Here is a 22,424-nt window from a genome sequence, read left to right as displayed (position 1 = left end):
ACCCAGCCAGTATCCAGAGTGGTGATGTCCTGCCATCCTGAGACTGCCCCTAGGGAGAAGAGCGGGAGAAGAGCATTGGCCCCTGTGGTCTTCTGCTCTTCCATCAGCTGTCCGTGCCCCTTAGATGAAAAAGCACCTTTTCTGTAGGGTGAAGTCTTGGGGAAAGGATGACCATGTGAGCGCTGGCAGCTGGCAGAATCTGGCAACAAACCAAGGTGGCCTTGGAGGGGACATCCCATTGTCAGGCCGGTGTCAGCCTCCTCTGCACTTGGAAAGATGACAAAGACTTTTTGGCAAAAGGGTCGTGAACTGGCTGTGGAGCTGGGGAGGTTTCCAGCTCCGTTTGCGCTGATGCTGGCTTCCCTTGCTTTGCAGGCACAGTTTCACAACTCTAAAAAGTGACCCTATATATTTAGCTGACTTAACTGTTCCTTGTTGACCTTATTTTTCAAGCTTCTTCCATCCCTTTCCCACCACTTCGTAGCTTGTCAGTGTATTTGTGGTAGTACGAAGTTAAGAAGTCTTGAATGAGTCAAGCCTGGGTGCCTATTCCTTTCCTCCTTTTTTTATCTTGCGTACTTTAATGTTTGTGATTCTGGCTGGTGTCTGTGATGGAGCAGCATCCCCTTATACACTGTAATATGGAGCAGAGACTCTCTGCTCCTGTTGGAATCAACATTATGCAGTTAATTGTATGAAAGAGGACTTGGGAGCAAATGCAGTGCTGTGTTGGCTTAGGGTTGATTTTTGATGGATTTTTTTTTTTTTTAATTTTCAGTTTTCATTTTGAAATGCAACTGCTCAGTCTGTCTGCCATACCGTCTTCCCAGTTGGCTTTCTCCAGTGTTAAAAGTGATGCTGTGTTCTCCTATTCTGTACTTCTAGTTCCTGATCGTTTTGATCTGTCTCTTCACTGCTTTTTATCTGTACATATTAAATCTCCTTTTCCTTAACTCATTCATCTCTCTGGCTTTTTGAGACATTGCTATGCTTTCTCTTCTGAAGCGTCCTCCTTTCCCTTGCCTCACGCTCTTGTTTTATTAAACTCCCAGTTTGATCATTATCCATTTTATTAGTCAACATATGACAGTGGTGGCATCAGCAATGATCAATGTCAAATTTTGCTGTATAGTTCCCTTTGCTGTGTCCCGTAAGTCGGGGCTATAACTCACGATGGGTCCTTTTTGGGGTGTAAAAAGGTAGCAGGCCACTGGTAATGGCATTAAGTTGTGGTTTCTTGCTTTGTGGTACTTGGTCTAGATCACATTTCGTCAGTGGTGCCATCCCAGCAGCTGTGCAGCCCAGACAGTCCTCTGCATCCATGTTATTGTTGCAGTGTTTGTACAGCTGTAGCATCCCGGAGCACTTGGACCAAGACCCTTATTCCTCTAGTTGATTGAGGAGTACTAGTTATTGCTCATAACCAATATCAGCAGTAATTAATGAGTCCCCTTCCTTGGCTATAAGCAGGTGAACTGATGTGATTTTAGGGTACCAGAGCCAAGTCATGAGGAGTTACTTATGGAGAAGTAAGTAATTTCTGAACCCATGCCAGAGTAGAGATCTGAGCAGCCCGTACAGGATAGGTGAGATAGGTCCTTGTTACTCCTTCCTCCCTTGTGTGTGTGTGCAACGCAGGTCAAAATCTTGCTTTTTTTAAAGAGATTGTCAACTATCATTTTGCATGCAATGAGCTGGGCTGACGTCAGTGAAGATCTGCCTGTTTCTGCCAGCACTGAGTTTGACCCATTTTATTCAGAGTCTGTGTTATATACCTCAGTACAAATGATGAAGCAGTGGCTTAACACAGGCAGTGATTCATAGTGGCAGACACCTCTGCAGTCCTCAGAGGTTGTCTAGATCTTTCCATACTTGCACTTTGCTGAGGAACCACCCAGTTTTCAGCCCAGAGTCATCTGGAAAGGACCAGCTGCAGCTGGGAGGTCCAGACTCACTCTCTGTGCACTAAAACCCCCAGCACCTAACTTATGAGCATGCTTTATCTATGCCATATGTTAAAAGAGGGCACAGATGATCTACGGCATCTCATGCTATTGGGGTAACAAGTACCAAATGTTGCTGTAGCTCTTGTGTCAGAAATGTGCCATATGGTGTGAACGTGTTAAAGCTGCGATTACTTCCGTGGATTTTGGTGTCATTGAGCTCAGCCCTGCATATGTGTGCTGGTTTTGCTTTTCCCTTAAACTCACTCAGAAACTGCTGCAGAAAACCCAGCCTTACTATGCGTTGCTTTCTTCATCTCTGTTGTAGGCATATTACTGGTGTATTTATTGTGACTGTCTGTTGTGCATTAATCTTGCAGCATATTGTTGTGATGAAGCATCATCCTTGTTCCCTTGAGTAATGATACTCCAAGCATACCTTGTTTGCATTCTTAGGACATCAGCTTTTTAGCAGTCAAAACCCAAACTGAGCACGTAGAATGAACAACAAAATATGTGTTGTCTTCCAGACTGGTTGTGGCCCAGCATGGCAGAGAGCAAGCTTGTGCTCAGATGCCAGTTTCAGTACTAAGTCCTGCAGAAGCTTTGATCAAAATTCTTTGTGTTTTCCATTTCACTTTCCTTCCTCTGTTGAAAGAGGAAGAGCAGTAGCTGTTACTGCATACCACTGCTTCTATATAAACAGCGTATTTGTTGCATACTACTGTTAAATATTAAGCAGTGTTATATATTTTATAGAGGTCTGATAAAGCACTTTGAAGACAAAATTTAAATTATAATGATGTGTTGTTTACATTTTTCTTTTGGTTTGCTGCATTTTTTAACATATGAAAGCAAATATTTGATGTATGTTTGACTTTTTCACTTTTGATCTTTATTTTGTTTTTCATTCATAAGTAGCCCCTCGTTTTCTGACTTAGCATTTTTGGAGAATTAAAGTGATGTTTTTCCAAACAGTCCTTTATCCAAGTTCACACCAAAAGAACTGTGGATTTGGACTCCACCCTCTGCCCCAGATACTCCTCAGCATGAAAGAAAAGCAAATCTGTCTTTTAATAAGATGAAACCGAGTTGAATAAACATCAGGTTGGAATTGCCTGGCTTGCTCTGGAGCTGTAGGTTCACATTTTGGCTAAATAACTCCTAGCCTTTCTTCCATTTGAAATTAATATCTTGAGCAGTTTACAGTTTAAAGATCTTTTGAATGAGACCTAAAAGAATGGCATCCCATCTGTTATGCACAGCCAGCAAGGATTTATGGTGTTTTGCCACGATTACTTGGCAAGATTGCCATCTCCTCCTTGATCGCATGGTGCCCTGCTTGTCTGCGGGTGGCCCTGCTTGAGCAGGAGGGTTGGACCAGATAACCTCCACAGGTTCCTTCCAACCTCAGCCAGTCTGTGATTCTGTGAATTACACTTTCTGCTCAAAAAAAGGCTTCCCTGTTACCGAGGCTGAGCTGGTAAGATCCTTGGAGGCGTTTGGAGTGACGTTATTTTCTCTTTGTTGTATTGTCAATTATTATACATCCATTTGATGTAAGTTCAAAGCTTACTGAAGCCACTGAAACTTTTCAGAGAGCAGGGAGACTGGATCACCTTGTCATGCAGAGAGACAACTTGAGGTGAGAATGTGTTGTGCATTGCTTCAACAGGGAAACAAAATCAAGTGAAAGCTATGCTTTTTTGCCCAATTTTTTATAACGTGTAACTTGTCCCATGAAAGATAGACCAAGGGCAATCTCCATTAGCTTGCATCATCATTTCCCATTCAGCACTTCCCTTGAAAGATACAGGTCAAAGGAGAATGAGTATGCGCATGACCTGCGTCCTTCAGAGATAGGGCAAAGTATTATTTTCCTAGGGACAGTGAAGTCTGTCCTCTGATCGTCCTCTGAGAGAGTTTATTTCTCGCATCCACAGAATCGACGACTGTTTTTGTGCATCTCGAAAACTGGATGCAGTTGCTACTGAAGCGAAGTTCAAGCAGGACCTGGGTTTCCGGATGCTCAACTGTGGCCGAACGGATCTGGTTAAACAAGCCATATCCTTGCTGGGGCCGGATGGGATTAACAGCATGAGTGAACAGGTAACGAGACAGAAACATAAAGTAGCAACTGTGAAATGTGAGAGTTTTGCCTGCTTATCACAGAAAATGAGCCCCAGCTTGCAGCTAAACATAGACAGGGCCTTAATGCTTTCCCTGCATTACTTTGCATTGAGTTAAAGCACCACCAGGTGAACATCTATGTTAAGTTTGGTCTTCTCGAGTTGTATTGATTTGTTGGTACTGAGGTAACTCAGCATGAGGGCGAATGCATCCCCTTTGGTCTTCTCAACAGTGAACTGAGTCGGCTGAAGCCAGAAGGAGATCCCAAGAGAGCTCAGCATTGATCTGAATACTTAAAACTGCTTCAATGCCATGAATGGTGGTGTGGGGCAGGGCTTTGTGAGGTGAACATCCTTCCACTGAACACTGCCCTGGTGTCTGCAATGCATGTCACGTGCACCACCAAACCCTGGCAGGAAATGGTTAATCGCTGGCAGCTTGAGCCCAGTTTGAACTGACCTGCCAGACATGAAAGTCTCTCTGTAATGTTACGACTCCATTAGTCATTGTGGCCAACATCCACCAACTGAGGAGCCTAAATTTCCCTGGAGTTGCATCTCCATGAGGCTGGTGATTGTGTCCGGGGATAAACCTGCCTCTGCAGCTACCTACCAGCAGCAGTCTGTCGGACTGTGATGCTCACCGAGGTGGTTCCCCCTTCCTAGTGGGAAACGATGGCCATGGATATTACCGTTTCCTTTTGAAATAAGTCTCCCCTGAATTTTGTGGTGCCCCTGATGAAAGTGTCACTGCACGCTCCCAGAGCTGTGACATCCTCTTTCGCAGGAGGCAGGTGGCTGCTGCCCCTGAGTTGGTCGCTTGGGGCAGGAACTGGACTGTTAGTGGGTTTAGGTCTTCTGAGATGAAACACATCACTGGAACAGGTTGCCCAGAGATGTTGTGGATGCCCCCTCACTGGCAGTGTTCAAGGCCAGGTTGGATGGGGCTTTGAGCAACCTGGTCTAGTGGAAGGTGTCCCTGCCCATGGCAGGGGGGTTGGAACTAGGTGATCTTTAAGGTCCCTTCCAACCCAAACCATTCTATGATTCTGTGAAAGCTGCTCCAGGAGTGTGAGTTATGTTGCTGTTCAGTAGCTTCAGTCTGAGTCAATATTGTGGATTTGTTTGAGAAAAGCTTTAGAAGAGGGCAGTACTCCCTGAAAAAAATAGTATCAGACTGCTCGTTCCAAGGCTCATACATTATACTTTTAAAAATTATTATTATTTTAAGTTAATCTGAACTTGGAAACTTTGCACAGCGTATTTCCTCTGTCCTCCAGGCTGAAACCTGGGAACACTCTGGATTGATTCATCACAGTACCTAATCACATGCTTAACTCTGAACACATGCTTACATCCTATTTGAGTGAAAGTTAAGCCTGTGCTTAAGTGCTTTGCTGGATCAAACATCCCACATCTTGCAGGACAGAGCCCTAAGTGATACAAGGCCGAAAAAAAGAGAGTAATTTTTTGTTTTGCCAAAAGCCAAATACCCTTTGCGTTGACTGTACACGTTGTTACTGTGTTCCTGTGTGTGTGTCGAACACTAATGACGGGCTCATTAAAAATCCATTCCTCCCACGTGCAAAGAGAGGGGGCTGAGCGATGCTGCAGCACGAGGCTGAGCTGCAGAGCGAGCCTGGGGGGCGAGCAGAGGCAAAAGCAGCAGGGACAGCAGTGCAAGGGGAGGGGAGGTTAGAAACCTCATTAACTTTTTAAAACCCTGATACTGCAGCATGACATTCTGTGCTCCTTTTTAGTCAGGGGCAAGTCCTTCTTTGGCTTCAGCAGGGCCAAGATACCCGGTGTGGTCCCCAGGCAGTCCCTTTGCTCCAGGAATCGCTGTGGGTTTCTTCACCATGGCTGCCCACGTGCTGAATGTTGCAGGGGGGAGCCCCGGCACGGGGTTTTCAAATTTTTTTCTTCAGATCTGATTAGACCCCTTGTTCTAAACACTTGATTTAACTATCGAATGACGCCACTTACAGAAATTGAAATAATAGTTGAAGGAACACATATTTAATTTTAAGCTGCCATCCCATCCCCATGTTTCAAGGCCCAAACACAATTTTTTTTGTAATTCTACATGGTCTTGTTTGTTCCTGTACCATTTATTGACTGACAAAGGAAATGTTTTGCCTCTGAATGTAGCTGAAGTAGTTTCAAATTCTCTTTGCAAGTAGCTTCAAGTCACCCCAAGAGCTCTCCTTGCCTGGGGTGAACTTGTTTTTTCTTACTAATGGCATGAGGCCCCAAACGCCTATTCGCTTTCTCTGTATCTCCAGAAGTAGCTGCAGATTTGATCCTATGAAATGCTCAATGTGTTTCAAGCAGGCTCTAAGTACCTTGCAGGGACAAACCTTAATTTATATTTTCTCTACAAGGGCAGCCCTTCCATACATAAGCACCCACTACCTTTAGCTGTGCATGCAAACAGGAAAAATGGAGTAGTTCAGCAAAAATAGTGGTGCTGCGCTCTTGCTAGGAAGAGAGGTGTCATGGCTCTATGTCTGGCCATGCTGGGCACATCCGTTTTCTCTGAAAATAATTTCACTTTGCAGCAGCACTGAGGTTAAACAACAAACGGGCTATCGTCTGACAGCAAATTTACCAGGGGACCTCAAGGTAGGCTATAAATATGCATCAGAGGTAGCTGAGTGCTGCGGTAGATTTATGCAAAACAAGTGGTGACTGTTGATCGACACCCCCTACTGTATTTAATAAGCAGCTTTTTCTGTTATAATTTACGGTAGATATAATGATTTTTTTCATGGTTTCATCTGGACTCATTACCACAGCCACAGTAATACTTATCTTAAGGGAAACGGTGATCAGCTGCAGCAGGTATTTCAGGTTAATACAAATTGCATTGTGGTGGTTCTCTAGTGAGGGATCACTTAATCTACTTTTCCTCCCAACAGGGCCATGTTTTCCTAGAACCAGGAACTTGCAACAATGCTGCCTGGCATTTCATTTAAAATTAAGTCCTTGTTTGCCAGGGAGTGCTATACAAAGCCTTTACATTTCCAGCCCCTTAGGGTACCCACGTTGAAAAAACTGTGCCTGAATCTAACCTATCTTAAGAGGAGCTTGGGATGTTTTTAAAGTCAGATGTTATGAAACTGTGATCATAGAAAACTGAACAGAGTTATTGTCTTTTCAAATTACCAGTGGAAATACGGTTGCTTTGATAAAAACATTTCTCTACTGGGGCCCCAAAAGCAAAGATGCTCAGTTTAGTATATGAAGATGGAGGTGAGGCTGACAAGCCTAATTTCACTCACCATGCTAAGGATGAAAAAAAAAAGGAAAAAAAAAATAGCCAACACAAATGACAACAAAAATGGAGATTTTACAAAAATGGTTGGCTTTTGCTAGTCTGAGGGGCATGTCTGTAACAGAGGTAATGGCTTTCGTTAAATACATACTGTTAGTCTTGATGATATATACTTAAATAATTGTTTAAAAAAATCAAAGAGAGTTCTGTGTTAAATTTGTCAATTCCTTTGTTTTTTAACTCCAAAAAATGACTAGGGCATGACTCCACTGATGTATGCTTGTGTCAGGGGTGATGAGGCTATGGTGCAGATGCTGCTAGATGCTGGAGCAGATCTGAATGCTGAGGTGAGGACTTTTTGTTGGTTGTATGTTTGTTCTGTTATTTGTTTGCATCTTAAACTATGCCCTGAAACTGTAGCAGAGGGAAAACCCCAAGGATTAAAAAGAAAATAAATTTGTCTTATCCTGGACAGCACCATTTGAAATGAATAGTGAAATCAAACTGCATTAGGTTAAGACTGGGATTCACTACACAGAAGGGGTCAAGTCATCAGACTTACCCCACAGGTAATATTGATTTAGTTGTGTTTGCACACTGCAAATGAATACAGGCATTAGCACTAGCATGGAGCACAGCTCTAATGATATTGGAAGGACTCCCTGAATCTCAGCTGAGTTAAAATGAAGAGGGTAAAAGAAATACCCATCTGATAACCTGCCAGAGCTCAAGCATTTCTGTGCGTTGGGATGTTCCAGCTAAGCATCCCCAGCACACAAGTGCAATGTAGGTTCCACTGTTTTGTTTTACAAAGTGCCTGGGGCTAAAAACTGTTGGATGAGGAGCTTGAAGCTTCCAGAATATAAACGTCTCTTTGATGAGTGCACATCACAAACTTACACAATCTGTCCACCAAACAGATTGTGGTCCAACTCTGTGCAATGCAGGTATGTACATTTTTAAAGAGATGTTTGAAAATCTGCGAAAGAATTATTTGTTAATGAATCCAGTTTCAATTTGTTGAGGTAATGAGTAAATAAAGCTGTCTGCTTCACTTATCTGTGTTCCATCTGTTCTGTTCGGACTTGAGCAAGCTGATAAATTCTAGTCACTGCTTTCAGCCAGATGTTTTGCACTTTTAAAAAACCTAATTTAAAAGTAGAAATGGATGTCACCTGTAAGAGACTAATAGTCGTTACTATCTGATTGCTGTTTGGTGGCTTATGTGAAATCAGCTAATGATTTCAGTTCCACTCTCACCTCTTCCCTCCGCAAATTCAAGCAAACCACCCTCAAGAGCTGGTGATAATTGAATACTTGAACCCCTGTTAGCACTCTCGATAGACAGACCACAGACTGGATGGGCATGGAGACTGATCTCTCCTTTATCCCTGCCTGTGGCTCAGAGGTGAGATGGCATTATTTGGTTCCTAGGACAAGTTTTCATTAGGAGCAGTCCTCCCACTTGCTCCAGTAATCTTCCAGACTTGAACCAAATGCAAATTTAGACAGTTTTGTCTTCCTGAAACTGCTGACATCTGAGAGAACAGCTCCAGTGAGGGATGTGAACCTCCCTGATTCATTTCTGTAGTGTTTGCTCTAAAATCAAACGAAAACACTTTGGGACAAGAAATATGAATAATTATGGTGTGCAATTATGAGACGATTTGTGCACACCACAACCAATGTGCAAATTGGGCAATTACAGCAAAAAAAAGGCAAATCAACCATGAACAAAAATAAATACTCTGTCAGGTGCTTGCATCATTTTCCCCCTTTCACTTTGCAAATCAGTTTTATATATATATATATGTGTTTCCAAAAGTAGCCTCAAATGCTGGATGCCTCCCTTTTTGATTGCCCATCTTGAGCGAAAATGGACTCATTTCCAGATATGCTGAGAAGCTGCAATTTGCTCTGGAGTCAGTGGGACCTGTAGCTGCTCAGCAAATCTCAACTGAGGCCTTAAAAGCCCAGTCAACCACAAATCTTTTGCAAAACCCGTGTCAACTGGAGAAAACTCTAACCAAAAAAAAAGGAGCAAAAGGAGTTTAAAATGACTTCATTTTCTTTGCTGCTTGCCCTGGGGCTGCCCCAAACAGCGGTGGGAATCAATGCTTGAGGAGGAGCTGGATGTGTGCACTGAACCGTGACCCTGCCCATCCTCACCCTCCGCTGCTCTTGCTCCCCAGCCTAAACCCCAAGGCTCGAGCTGCTCGATCCTCTTTCTTCTGAGCAAACCCAGACTCAAAAAAGCCCCGTGCCTGTGCACAGACACCAGCACACTTCTGTTGCACTTCAGGCTCTCTCTTTGGCAAATCTGGGCGATAACAGCCAGGTGCTGGTGCAGATCCGCTCCTCTGTCAAGCTGGGGGATCTGCATCAGCTCTTTGGATTTTGCCCTCATCTCTGTCCTTGGGACTGAGGGCCTGGTCGTGTGCTTCTAGCAAAACACTGCATGCGGTGCTTGGAAATGCGAGCTGCTAATGCAACCGTGCATTTAATAACTGCCCCTGCTCCCCTACATGGATAAAAGTACTTCAGACAAGGTAGCGAAAGCATAGCTGGTTGATGAGACAGAGGGATGGTGCATCTTTTACTCTGATTTTAGTCCTCCTCTGAAGATCAATAATAAGATTTTGAATTTTAGTGTCACAATCCATCTGAGTGTGCAGTCTCAGATTGCAAACGTTCATTAGATTTTACCATCTTTGTGAACCTCATCAATATTAATACCCCCATCTTTAAGACCAGGGAAACTGAAGCAAGGACTGGTTATTCATCTTCCCCAGTGTCTATATTAGAGGCACCAGGCACTAAGGCGTAGAAAATGGAAGGAGCAATGTGAAAAATACCATTTTGTTTTCTAAGGATATAGTTTGCATTTCTTTTAACTGTCACCACCCTGCTATTTTAACTCAACTCAAACAGGAGACAGCAGTAAAAAGGAGTTTTCTTAAAACATCTCTGAAATGCCACTCTGCCCCATCACTTCTCAGCTGTCTTTTTTTCCTCCCGTGGGAGGAACCTGGAAGCACATCTGTGAACTCTAGCATAGGGCTTGTGATGTCTCTTTCACGATGGCAGTGACAGACGTCATAGTGATGTATGTGGAAAGAATTTATTTGGGCCTGGAGCAATCCCAGAACTCCGGGCTGTTGATACACGGTCTGGAGAAGTCAGTGGGAGCGGTCCTTAGCTATAAGCATCCTGATCCGTCCCTGCTTCCCCAGTGTGTGCTGCTGTAACCAGCTGTGGATGTTTTGACCTTGTGCAAAAGTATCTGGTGGCCAGTGGTTTAGATGGAGCTACAGTAGTTGGTAAAAAGACTTCATTTGGTATGAACTCTATTCAAGCTGTCAAATCAGCGTGAACAGTTCTAATATTGAGAAAATTTTTGCAGGAAAAAAATGAAGCCAATCATTTTATAAAGCACCTTTCCCAGGTTTTCTATTTCACTTACTCCCTCACATGCCTGGCTTTCAGGCAGGTTGAATTTTCTTACGTATAGCTCTTTAAAAAAAAAATAACTTTAATTTGTTTGTAGGTTGTCAGTACTGCTCATAAATACCCATCCGTCCACCCTGAGACCCGCCATTGGACAGCTCTGACATTTGCTGTGTTGCATGGACATATTCCTGTAGTTCAGGTATTATTGTATTTCCCTACCTGCATCTCATTCTTTTGTTTCTCCTCTTCAGTTGTAATTACATCCATCTCAAACCAGTATCCTCTTGTCATACTCATATTGGTTACTTCTGCTTCTTCTAGAGTGTACTGATATACAATAGACCTATTATACAATGAATATGGTGTTCAAACCTTAACCAATATGAGGTTTAAATAGGACAATTTTAAAGCAAAGTTGCACCAAAGAAAGTCTGACAACTCCCTGTGCTCCTTCCTGACCACTTGTTTTATATGTTTGTTTATTCATTCATTACACCTTCTTACACTATAATATTCTAGCAAACACAAAACCACTGCGTTGATGGGGGAGAGGTGCACAACAGCCCTTCTGCTGCGCCAAAGGGGGAGAAGCACTCACTCTCCTTTACCCCAGCGAGGTGTCATGTGGGTTATGCTGGTTCTGTGCTTTGGCATCTCAAAAATCGAGAAGGTTTGTTCTTCAAAACAGCTGTGTCTGTGGCACACTTACTGAAGCGCAAAAACTGTGAGGCCTCGAGACAGAAATGGCCAAGAGTGGGCTGGAGCACAGGCTCCATCCTGCTCTCCTTGGCTGCTTTTGTTTTCAACATTGTTGTTATTTACATGGAAGTGTCCCCAATGGAGATCACAGCTTTTTGACTGCAATTGGTTCTTAAGAATTGCCTTTCTTTTGGCCATGTCTTTATATAAAAGATGGAGGCAATTGAAATCTGATCCATTTTAGAATGGTGCTGGGCTTCTAGAAGAGCGCGAAGGAATGATGCTTGTCGGGCTAATTTTCAGTACTTCCATCTTCAGCGCATTACTTCCTAACACTGACCTTACCCCATTTCCCATTCAGAAATACTTGAGTTACACTTCTTTGGCTCTGAAGTTGGACACTAGTTATCCTGGTGTCTGGCAGTGTAAAATGAGCGAAAAAAGGAATCAATTTGCCTCTATGAAAAAATGGACAGGATTTGCATGTCACTTGTCTCCATCATATCTGGTTTGCAAATAACAGGAGGCATTAGACTCTCATTCGTCACTGTTCATGAACTGTGAAAACTGTGGTATCCCGCAGTTGCTCTAAATGGTGAATTTTCTTTCTAGCTCTTGCTGGATGCTGGAGCAAAGGTAGAAGGTTCCTTGGAGCATGGAGAGGAAAATTACTCTGAAACTCCTTTACAGTTGGCAGCAGCTGCTGGTAAGGACTTTCTCCTCCCACTGTAATAAATTCTTCAATTGGGATCTGTGGTTTAGGTGAGCAAATACTGGATTTTAAAAGAAGTAAAAATGGATCTCTTGACTTGCAGGAAATTTTGAACTGGTCAGTTTGCTGTTGGAGCGAGGAGCTGACCCCATGATAGGAACAATGTACAGGAATGGCATTTCCATGACTCCACAAGGTGACATGAACTCTTTCAGTCAGGCTGCTGCACATGGACACAGGTAGAGTGGGAACAAGTCTAGTGGCATCCTTCAAGTGCTTATTTTTTGCCTCGGCATCCGGTTTGAGCAGATGGGTGAAAGTTCTGCATGAACAATTGAACATGCCACCAACTGAGCAGAGATGTAAGGCTCTTTGCTAGCATGTGAATTTAACCAGTTGGTGGTACAAGCTGCTTTTTGATAGCTGATAAAAAAAAAGGAAGGGGACTCCTCGTGGTGTGCTGCAATGTGATGTTTGTTAAATGATAGCTGATGTGACAGCAGAAAGGAATGCCAAAGACATTCCTTCTGAATTTCTTGTTGACGTATTTCTCAGGTTTGGGGCGGATTGTGTCTGTACTGCTGCAGCCTTAATTGTCGTTGAACAGTTTCTGCATCTGTGTTTACTGTAAAGTCCCATGTGCCTTAATGTTGTGTGTATGCTGCAAATTTAAAAAAAAAAAGCAATGAGCACCTGGCATGCATGATCTTGCAACGCGCAGGAGTTGACTGCAGTGTAACGGATTAGTATGATGATCTTCACATTCCTACTTTTCTGATTGTAGCCATCCAGAGGAACATAGATACAGGTTAGAGACAGTACCTACCATCTGTTTGCTTAGAGACGAGCTGCCAGTCTAACAACATGCTAACGGCATGTCAGGGCGGGTTCGCACAATGCTGCCCATCTGGAGCCTGCGAGGGATCCCTGGGACAGAGAGGACAGTTTGGTTAATGACGTCTCACGTTCACTGGTCCAGCCTTGCTGCCAGCCAGCGTGAGTGGGAGCCACGTGCCCAAGGAGGACCTGGGGCTCTCCTTGGCTTGGCTGCTGGCTGTGCATATCGCAGGCCCTGGCTCTTATGTTCCTACCTGTACACCGCTCACACACGCTCCCTCCTCCTTCCCTCTCTGCCCCATATTTCTTTGGGACACGCCATGCCCCGCTGCCACCCTATGCTGGGGTCTGAGCAGGAGGACATCGGAGTAGGAGGGAGGTGGGATGGGAACCAGCCCGGTTTTTCTTCTCACAGCTGCAGAAACCGAGGGTGACTCTGTTGAGATCGATGGCGTTACACTGGTACAAACCTGAAGGCACCAAGTCTCTGAGTTCGGGCTTTGCTATTTGATGGCCTAGCCGGATCAGTGGCTTTGCAGAGTAGTCCCAGATGTGCTCGAACCTGCCCTGACTGGCCTCGTTGAATGTCTAGCTGCTCCAGCTTTACCAGACTGCTTTGAGTGTTAATCGAGTGGTGGTGATTTTGGTAGCTCCAGGCAGCTCCCTTCTCAAGTGGCCTCCATGATGAAAGTTCTGAGAGCTTGTCCAGAGGCACCTCAGCTTTCCCTGTCAGGGGGAAGGAGTCTTGAGTCACGTTTAGCTCATGGGTCTGTGTTCCCACGAGATGCTGCTGCCACTTGTGTGACATCTGTGTGGTTCCTGTCACAACAGCAGCATCTTGCAGACGTGGCCCAGGCAGTGCAGGTGGGCTAGCAGGAGTGGTGACTGCCTCAGGTCTGCTCTCAGCTGATCCTGCCATTAATTGGAGTAATTTCCTGGACAGGTGTCCTAACTTGCCACGTCGCAGCAAGTATCCCGGGCACAATGAAAGCCTAGCTGCTGATTCTGCTCTCCTGCCCTCTCTTTCCCTCTATCCCTCTCTGTATCATGCTGTGATTCACAGGAATGTCTTTCGTAAGCTGCTTGCTCAGCCCGAGAAGGAGAAGAGTGATATTCTGTCACTGGAGGAGATCCTGGCGGAGGGGACAGACTTGCCCGACTCGGCAGCAGCTCCGCTCTGCGCCAGCCGCAACAGCAAGGCCAAGCTGAAGGCCCTGAAGGAGGCCATGTACCACAGCGCCGAGCATGGCTATGTGGACGTGACCATTGACATACGGAGCATAGGTCAGTCCCGGCACCCTCTCCTCTCCCTCCAAGGAGGGACTGCTGTAAGAAACAAGTCTTTCTTGACAGGCTGTTGCTTAAACCAACCACAGTTGCAGTTTTCTCAGCTTCTGTGGAAGCAGAAGATGATGGGGGATCTGGCTGGTTCCCAGCCCATTTTGGCTTCACAGCGTACCCCACTTGGGGACCACTGGCACTTTTCTGCAGGACAGAGTGGTTTCCACCGTCAGCCATCTTCACTGCTGCTTGGCAGAGCATTAGCTAAGGCTCTGAGGCAGTGTTTAGCTCCTACAGGCCACCTCCAACAGCTCCTTTTTTGCACTCCACCATAAAGCACTCCTCCCTTAAAACATATTTATTTTCTGAGGTTTGTGAGCCTTGGAGAGCAGGAGCAGGGAACTGGCTTCTTGGTGTACTAACTGTGCCAACGCGGGGCTTGAACATCATACCAGCCTGTTGGGAAATCGCTTCTGCCCATGGGGAGAGTGGCTGGGTAGCATGGAGGGGAATTGGTCTGGACTGTGTGTTTACCATCCCAGCAAATCTGCATTCAGAGAGAGACCTGGGTGCCTGGCATGCATCTGCCTGGTGCACCGCTCCAGCCCTGGAGACATCCAGCGTGGGTCAGGGCACTTGGTGGTCTGAGCAGTGGCTCACTGAGTGGCTGAGCAGGCAAAGCACCGGGCGATGAGGGATAGGAGAGTGACGGGGCTGCATTCCAGGTGCTGGACGTTTGCTGAAGTGGAAGGGAAAACCTTTTGTAGCCAAACGCCAGGCCTGCGTTTCCTCTCACTCCATTCTGCAAGAGCAGAAACTAGGTCACCTCCAGCCTAGTGCCTGCAGAGGTACATTAGCTCTGTATGCTTTCTCACTGAGTGCATAGGAGCAGTTCCCTTTAAGTTCCTGGAGAGTGGTTCTGCCATGACAAACTACTTGAAAAGGCTGATCTGCTTAACTTGCCCAGTGCTGTTCAGGGAAAACGGTAATGATCAGGAGAGGACATGGGGTAGTGCTTAAAGTTTTAATCTGAAGACCACCAGTTTGAAAGCAAGTGGTCAGTGACCAAAATAGGTTTTTTTACCATTTAATGGCTCTCCAGGGCCACGTTCAAACAAATGAGCTAGTGTAAATCTAGTTTCCAAAAGGCTTTTGCATCACAGAGCACCACAGCAATTACCACAAATTGGCAGTCTCAGCAGAGAAGCTGAAGGCTAAATGAGCAGAGAGACCACAGTCTTCTCTTAGCACTTGGAGGAGAGCCCCTGCGCGTTAGGTCTGGGATATCCTGATAACCACCATCCTTCTCAAGCGGGGATTTGATTTCTAGGGTTATTTGGCAGCTTTTGCTTAAGATCTTACGATTAACATAACTAAAAGTAAAAAAGCAGAAGGGCACATCCTTCCCTGAAGCTGAGAATGAGCCTTGTCCTCCCTCCATAGGTGTTCCCTGGACACTGCACACGTGGCTGGAGTCCTTGCGTACGTCCTTCCAGCAGCACCGACGACCCCTCATTCAGTGCTTGCTAAAGGAATTCAAGTCCATTCAGGAAGAAGAGTACACAGAGGAGCTCATCACACAGGGGTTGCCTCTGATGTTTGAGATACTGAAAGCCAGCAAGGTAGGATAAATTATGTGTTTTAAAGGAATCAACCTCATTCCCATCCCATAGGACACAAAGCTTGCAATATTGGTTTTGCACAGCTGTCCCAAAGCTTGTTTAGACTGTATAGGATTATTATTATTTTTATTATGTATCTCAGGTTTCCTTCACTGTCAAAGCATGGGTTAAAAACACACAAGCTAATCACATATCCTGCTAGAACAGCTTAATACTGATGCTAACAATAAGCTGGAGAGACAACGGAAGCTGATGCGTAGCGGTGAAATTAAAGTCAAAAGGGTCACTGCAGTATGGCAAGAGATGTTGGTAACCAAACCAACCCAAAGAGTAACTTTACCCAGCTTGTTTAACAAGACTGTACAACAAAGCTAATACTCATGTTTGCTTTGGATTTCTTTAACCTCTCACATGACTTTCTTTTCCCTTCACGTGGGATTTGGACTCTTAAACTTGTGGGGAGACTGGTTTCTACAAGCATACAACAGGGTAATTTTTAAAAATCTTCTGTGTGTTTGTACTTGCAGCCTCCCCAGATTTATTCTTTCAGCTGACATTTTCTTAGCCAGACAAATTAGACTGACAAAACCTTTTGATGGAGGTACAGTTCGGTATGCAAGTATAATAGCAAAGGGGATGGTCATGGGCCAGGCAAGGAGAGGAAAATGTCTTACCTAGTGAAGGCTGGATACTTCCTTTTAAAACTTGTTATAACCAACAGTCTCTTCTCTGCTGGTCCCCCTGACAGTCAGTCGCTCCCAAGGAATGCCCAGTCAACTTTACTGTTACCAGAAAAATCATTTTAGTGATGAAAAGCATCAAAAGGATTTGATTGCTGATCTTTTTCTCATGCACCACAATACATGTTGGTATTGTTTTCTAATTGTTTAACTGGGAACTGAGTAACATTTCTCACCATGTAATGGCGTGGAGCAAATAATTTTTAGCACCTGTAGCAATAACCTGAATAATGTGAAAAGGAAAGAGGTTCTGATGCTCAATACTAAAAGGTTCCAGACTTAGTACAGCTAGGGAAAGCCTACATGGATTTATTTCTTGTATCCTGCTGCAAAAGAGGGCTTGGACTACAGTCCCAAGCAAATCCTGAACATTTGTTCCGGCAATTGTTCTGATTTTTACTCCCATAAGCCTTCCCTTTGGTATTAGTTTGTATTGGATGGGTATTTATGGAAAATATGTGAGATAGCTTTTAGGAAATCATTCCAAATCCTAGGATTTGTAGATCCCTTGTTCTGAACTCGCTTGGATTAACGTATGCTCATCCAGAAACTACCAGCAAGGTGCTGTTTGGTTTGAAAGCTGGTATAAAACTAATCGTATTGAAAATTTAACGGAGATTAAGTTTAGGCCTTGTAATCTAGGATGAGGAATGGCTTTAATTGCTCTTCTCCTGGGTCGCTGAAGCCAAAGCCAATGATCATTGTTAGAATAAGTTATTTACATAGGATTATACCTTTGGGACATGGTAGACTGGGGCTTCCAGGCTCTTGTAGGAGACATGGAAAGAAATAACACTGCTACCTTCTGCTTTGGGTTCAGTTAAAACCTAAAACGTGGAGGAGTGAAACAGCTGAAATACCACAAAAACCCCTACACAACATAGAAGAAATCTGTGCTAATCTTTATTCCTGCCTCTGGGCCTAGGGGAGCTGCCTGTCTTCACTCTTCATGAGCAAGCATATTCACAAACACACACACATACACTGCTTCATATTCTTAGAAAAATAATGAATAATTCTGGGACATTTTAAGGGTTTACAAATTGTCTGCAAATGGCATGAATTATTGCGGTTGTCTTGTCCAAACGGCCTCTCACAAAGCTCTCCCAGACAGAAATGAGGACAGACTCTATGCAACCCTTGGGAAGGAATCAAAATAAATTCATTTTTAGAAGAATGAGCCAATAAAAGTTCTCCCCGGTCACTCCGTAGAAGGCAGACGAGAAAAGCTGAGATTCAAAGGATCTTCTGTTCCCCTTCTCTGAAAGGGCTGAGAGCAGAGGCTGTTCTTTAAATATACCCACAGAATGGAAATCTCCTTTAAGACGCACAGAAGGGACATAACTGTGGTTTGCATCCCTCTATTTCGACAGCAAATGGTAAAGCTCTGCGTTTTGTAGAGCTGTGGGGAGAGGAGTTTGATTTGCTCACGTGGACATCCTTTTCCCTGTGGGCTGGGAACTTCGAGAGAGATTACGACTCTTGCTAAACATCACAGTCTGGCCCAGTACATTTCCTTGATGAGTTTTTCAGGGCAAAAAGAACAGAATAAGCAACTAGGACACACAGAGCCACTTAGCATTTCTTGGCTGATGTAAAACAAGATGTCCCATTTGCTACATATTGTGATGCTCAGTATATTTTAATTGCATGGCAACTTGCACCTAATAGAAATGGTATTTTGCATTCCTATAAATAGTTCCAACTATCCCATAATCTCAGAACAATTTACAAATATTAATGAGTTGAGACGTGGAAGAAGATCTTATCCTCCCTTTAGGAACAGGGAAACTGAGGTAATTAAACAGGCAGATTTTCAGCACCTCATAGAGTGACAGTCTTGGCCTCAGAAGCTGTGACAACCTGGATAAGCCAAACCGCAATTTGTAATTTGAGTGATTTGGCCAGAGAGACTCTCCAAAAATCGCACAGAAACATAGGGCAGGTCTCAGAGGAGGAAGCACGCCTTCTGCCCCCACCTTCTACTTTGCGCTGTTGGACAAAGTGTTCTTGCAGGGTCCCAGACCATGCAAAAAGGCTAGATACTACAAAACTGAAAAGATTAAAGAAAAATACCAATACCTACAAGAACACCACCAGATATATGGAATCCCTTTTATCTTATAGATGTTTTTTAAAATGCCTGTTCCTAGAGGGTCCAGATGTGAGGGTTTATGTGGGAGTTCTGCCACCAGCCAGCACTGATTCTGGTGTCCTGCAGGGTGGCACTCCACTCCCATTTGTGTGCTGGGACATTGACAATAGAAGTAAAAATAAAATTTGCAGAAGTCCTGATGCTGGAACACAGGACAGCAACAAAAATTGGCAAATCAGGCAAAACTGGCTGAGCTGAAGTCCCTAGTTTTATTGCCTTTCTTCAAGCTGTGAAATAAGCGTGAGAGAACAGTGAATAGATTGCACATTGGTTGTTCACTGCTGCCCTAAAGCCCTCAAGGAAGACTTCCAAAAGCAGAAATGAAGGTTCGATACCCAGCTCCTGGTGGCTTCCAGTGGGACAGAGCGCTTTCATTTCCTTTTATGCCTTTAAATGTCTTTATCAGCTGCACCGTTGAGAATTGGATGGAGAGCAGAGAAGTGGCAGTATTTCCATGCTGGCGAGGCAGAGCTGTGAGAACAGGCAGAGAATTGCTTTGTGCTTGCTTCCCCTGCGTTTCCTGCTGTTGTGCAGTGAGCTTGGGTCATTACCAAACCAAAGACTAGAAACAATGTACTCTGGAGAAAGCAGCATCAGTGGAAAGGACACGGAGAGCTTGGTTTAAGGCACTTTCCTACGAGCAAGCAAAACTCAAACTGGGAAAGCTCTGGCACTAAAACTGTCAATGACTTGGTGGTGGTGGATTTGGGCCACCAGATGAGGAGGAAAGGCACTGCCGTGTTGGGATGGATTGAATCTCTTTGGCAGACAAGTACACAAACATAGCCTGCTAGAAGTGGTTTGGACAAGGCTTCATGAGACGAAAGCTGGAGAGACACTTCTGGGAGTGAGTAGCCCTGAGCTAAACTTTAGCTGCTGCATAGAGCAGATTTCAGTCCCTCAAAGCTAAGGTGACACTGGAGATCTTGTTACAGAAGAAGTATAGGAAGGTGCAGCCAAATTCCTGCCTGTCGGTATCTGTGTTGTGCTCTTTGTGGCCTGAGGAAACCCCAAACTTCTCACTGGAAGTTCTCCTTTGCCTCCAGCTGAGGTTGACATTTGCTTTGCCTGAGGTTGGCTCTGAGCTGGATTGCCCTCCTGCCCCATGTTGGAGGACCATATTTGTCTGAGGAGTGGATGTGCTTGAGGGCTGGCCACAGCTCAGAGATTGGGCCCCCCCCAAATAGAGGCTTTTAAAGGAGCTTCATGGAGGCTGCACCCAGATCTGCATGCTTGTAGTGACCGAGGTGGGGCTTGCAGGTCAGATCCTCAGGTTTTGCAGGGAGGTTCTCTTGAGGATAATGTGCTGAACATGCGGGCTGCTTCTTTGTCCCCTGTCTATGAAAATCCTAGAGCTGTTTCAGTTTGTTCTTGACATTTCCACAACCTGAAAAGAGAGAGACTCAAAACCACAACCTTGGAAGTTAAACACATCTGGCCTTTGGAGGAGGTTAGCTTTAGATTTCCACTCCGGAGCTCAGCGTGAGCTTGAATTGCCATTAAAATCACCCAGCTCCACCCACGCAGACGAGCCAGCACCGTTGCCGGTAGAATGAGGTTATGAGCCAGTTTCATCCACTGCTTTTTCTGCGTACAGCAATTTAGATCAGATTGTCCTTGGCCTAGTTTTTTGAGAAAAATTACAATCTTTTAATTCCAAGTAATCTCTCTTACAACTTTCTCCCTTCTCCCGGTAGTATGAGCAATGAACTGCTATTTGCTGTTACTTTGGATGCTTTGTGGGCATGAATCGCTGAAGTGTGTGTGTTAGTCCCCATGTGCGTTGAGTGCACGTGCTGAAGTGTTGTCTGAAGCTCTGCCTGGCGCTGGAGGTGCTTCACACCAGGAAAACTTGGCTAAGGACTGCAAGTATTCCTGCTAGTGTATTGTCCAAGACAAAATCAGCTTGAAAATCAGCTTGTGTTCTGCAGCTTTCTCTTCATCCTTTCCATCAGTAACAAGGTAGTTAATTTTAAAATTTAGCCCATCAGTGAGGTGTTGATCACACTGTGCAGCCAGGCTTGTTGAAAGATGCAGGAAACTACTTTGCAAATATGTTTCCTCGGAATTTAGAATTCCTGCAGAGTTTCACGAACTCTACAAATTGCATTGTTGCCTATAGGCAGCTGGAGAAAGCTGCAGGGGTGCACAGACTCTTTTGGAAGGCTGAGCTGTTTGAATAGCAGCCATCAGTCTGGTGTTGACAGTTATGGAGAACAAATAGCAATTCAAAACAATAACCAGTTTTTAAAGTTCCAAAAGGATTCAGGCTTGTGGGTATCTTCAGAAACCTGGCCTATAGAATTTAAAAGCTAAAGTACTCTTTCAGCAGTGACTTAGCCACTTAGAATCTAAAAACTCTCAGAAAGTAAAGTTTGAGGGTGTTTTTAATATATCTTTTCGGAAATAGCAGCATGTAGCCTCTGTCACAGATGCAGTAATTACTGAAAAAAAAAAATTCACGTCTCCAACAAACAGAAAGCAGCAAGAAAGGCTGAAACACCGGCCTGCTCTGTTGCAGCAAAATGTTCAGAAGCTGACTCTTGAGATGGGCATCCTGTTACTTTATTGCTATGGTCTTTCTGCATTTTATTCCTCTAAAACAAATGTCGAGAGAGGTTCCTTAGAGCATGTCAACAGACTCAGCTTGTGCGTCTGTTCTTACAAAGTCCAGGCACAGTGGTCAGCAAACATCAGCTTTCCCCCTAGGTCTGCCCGTGATGTAGGAAGTTGACACTGGAAGACGAAGGAGCTAAAGAATTTGTCTTTTTGTCCCTTGCTTCTGGGCTGAAATTAATATTTAAGATGGGCTTGAGTGAAGCTGTGTTTTGCTGTATGAAGCCAGACTACCCTGTTCTGCAGGAAGGGCTTAGGTTAGAGGAGAGAGGTGAACCCTGTACGGCACACGGGCAGGCACTGCGTCCTGCTCAGCTCCGAGGGGAAAGCCGTCACTTGGGAGAGTGCTGTGCATGTTTCTTCTGCCTGGAGATGGATCAGAAAAGACCTCTCAGTTCCGGGTGAAATTTTGCTTCCTTGTTAAACTGCTTTTCAACAGAAAATTGAGGTTTTACTATAATGACAAGTTTCATTAGAATACTTGTTCTCCACATAATATTTTACCTTTCTTGAAAAAAATTAACACCTGAAAATGGAATATTTTGGCTGATGACTGAAATACTTAAACTGAAGAAAAATGTGGACTTTCTGCAGAGGAGACAGTCACACCAAAACCTGCACTAAAAATAATCCTGAAGACGTTCCAGGATGCTGAAGTGCCCGCTTATGGGTTTCATGGAGTGGCTAATGCCCTTCTGTGTGTCAGCTAGTGCCCAGCCTGCGCTTAGTGATTGATCTTTTGGCTGGGACTTTGAGTGATTCCTTAAGGCAGGTTTCACTGTTCTCAAGTAATTGCAGCAATCTGTAACGTTGCCTGTTGTCATTTGTAGTACTTGTGTGTCTAAACAGTTCAGAGTAACCAGGACGCGAGTTATCCACACATGTACGTCGTGCATTCTCCATGTGAGATGCGAACGCCAGGTACTGAGTGGCATGTTAATAACAGACTGTTAACCCCGTCTC

General features: G+C 44.5%; 1 protein-coding gene across 1 annotated transcript in view; it reads left to right on the top strand.

Moving 5' to 3' along the window:
• ABTB3 (ankyrin repeat and BTB domain containing 3) overlaps nt 1-22,424 on the top strand; it is a 188,314-nt gene that overhangs the window by 147,193 nt on the left and 18,697 nt on the right. The window contains exons 5-11 of the mRNA XM_068401050.1: nt 3,887-4,052; nt 7,607-7,696; nt 10,897-10,998; nt 12,111-12,204; nt 12,314-12,449; nt 14,111-14,331; nt 15,772-15,950. Of these exons, the coding sequence (XP_068257151.1) occupies nt 3,887-4,052; nt 7,607-7,696; nt 10,897-10,998; nt 12,111-12,204; nt 12,314-12,449; nt 14,111-14,331; nt 15,772-15,950 (988 nt within the window). The remainder of the gene's footprint in view (nt 1-3,886; nt 4,053-7,606; nt 7,697-10,896; nt 10,999-12,110; nt 12,205-12,313; nt 12,450-14,110; nt 14,332-15,771; nt 15,951-22,424) is intronic.

Source organism: Nyctibius grandis, chromosome 5 (genome assembly GCF_013368605.1).
Source record: "Nyctibius grandis isolate bNycGra1 chromosome 5, bNycGra1.pri, whole genome shotgun sequence".
Taxonomy (NCBI): Eukaryota; Metazoa; Chordata; class Aves; order Nyctibiiformes; family Nyctibiidae; genus Nyctibius; species Nyctibius grandis.
This window is presented reverse-complemented; position numbering and strand designations above follow the sequence as displayed.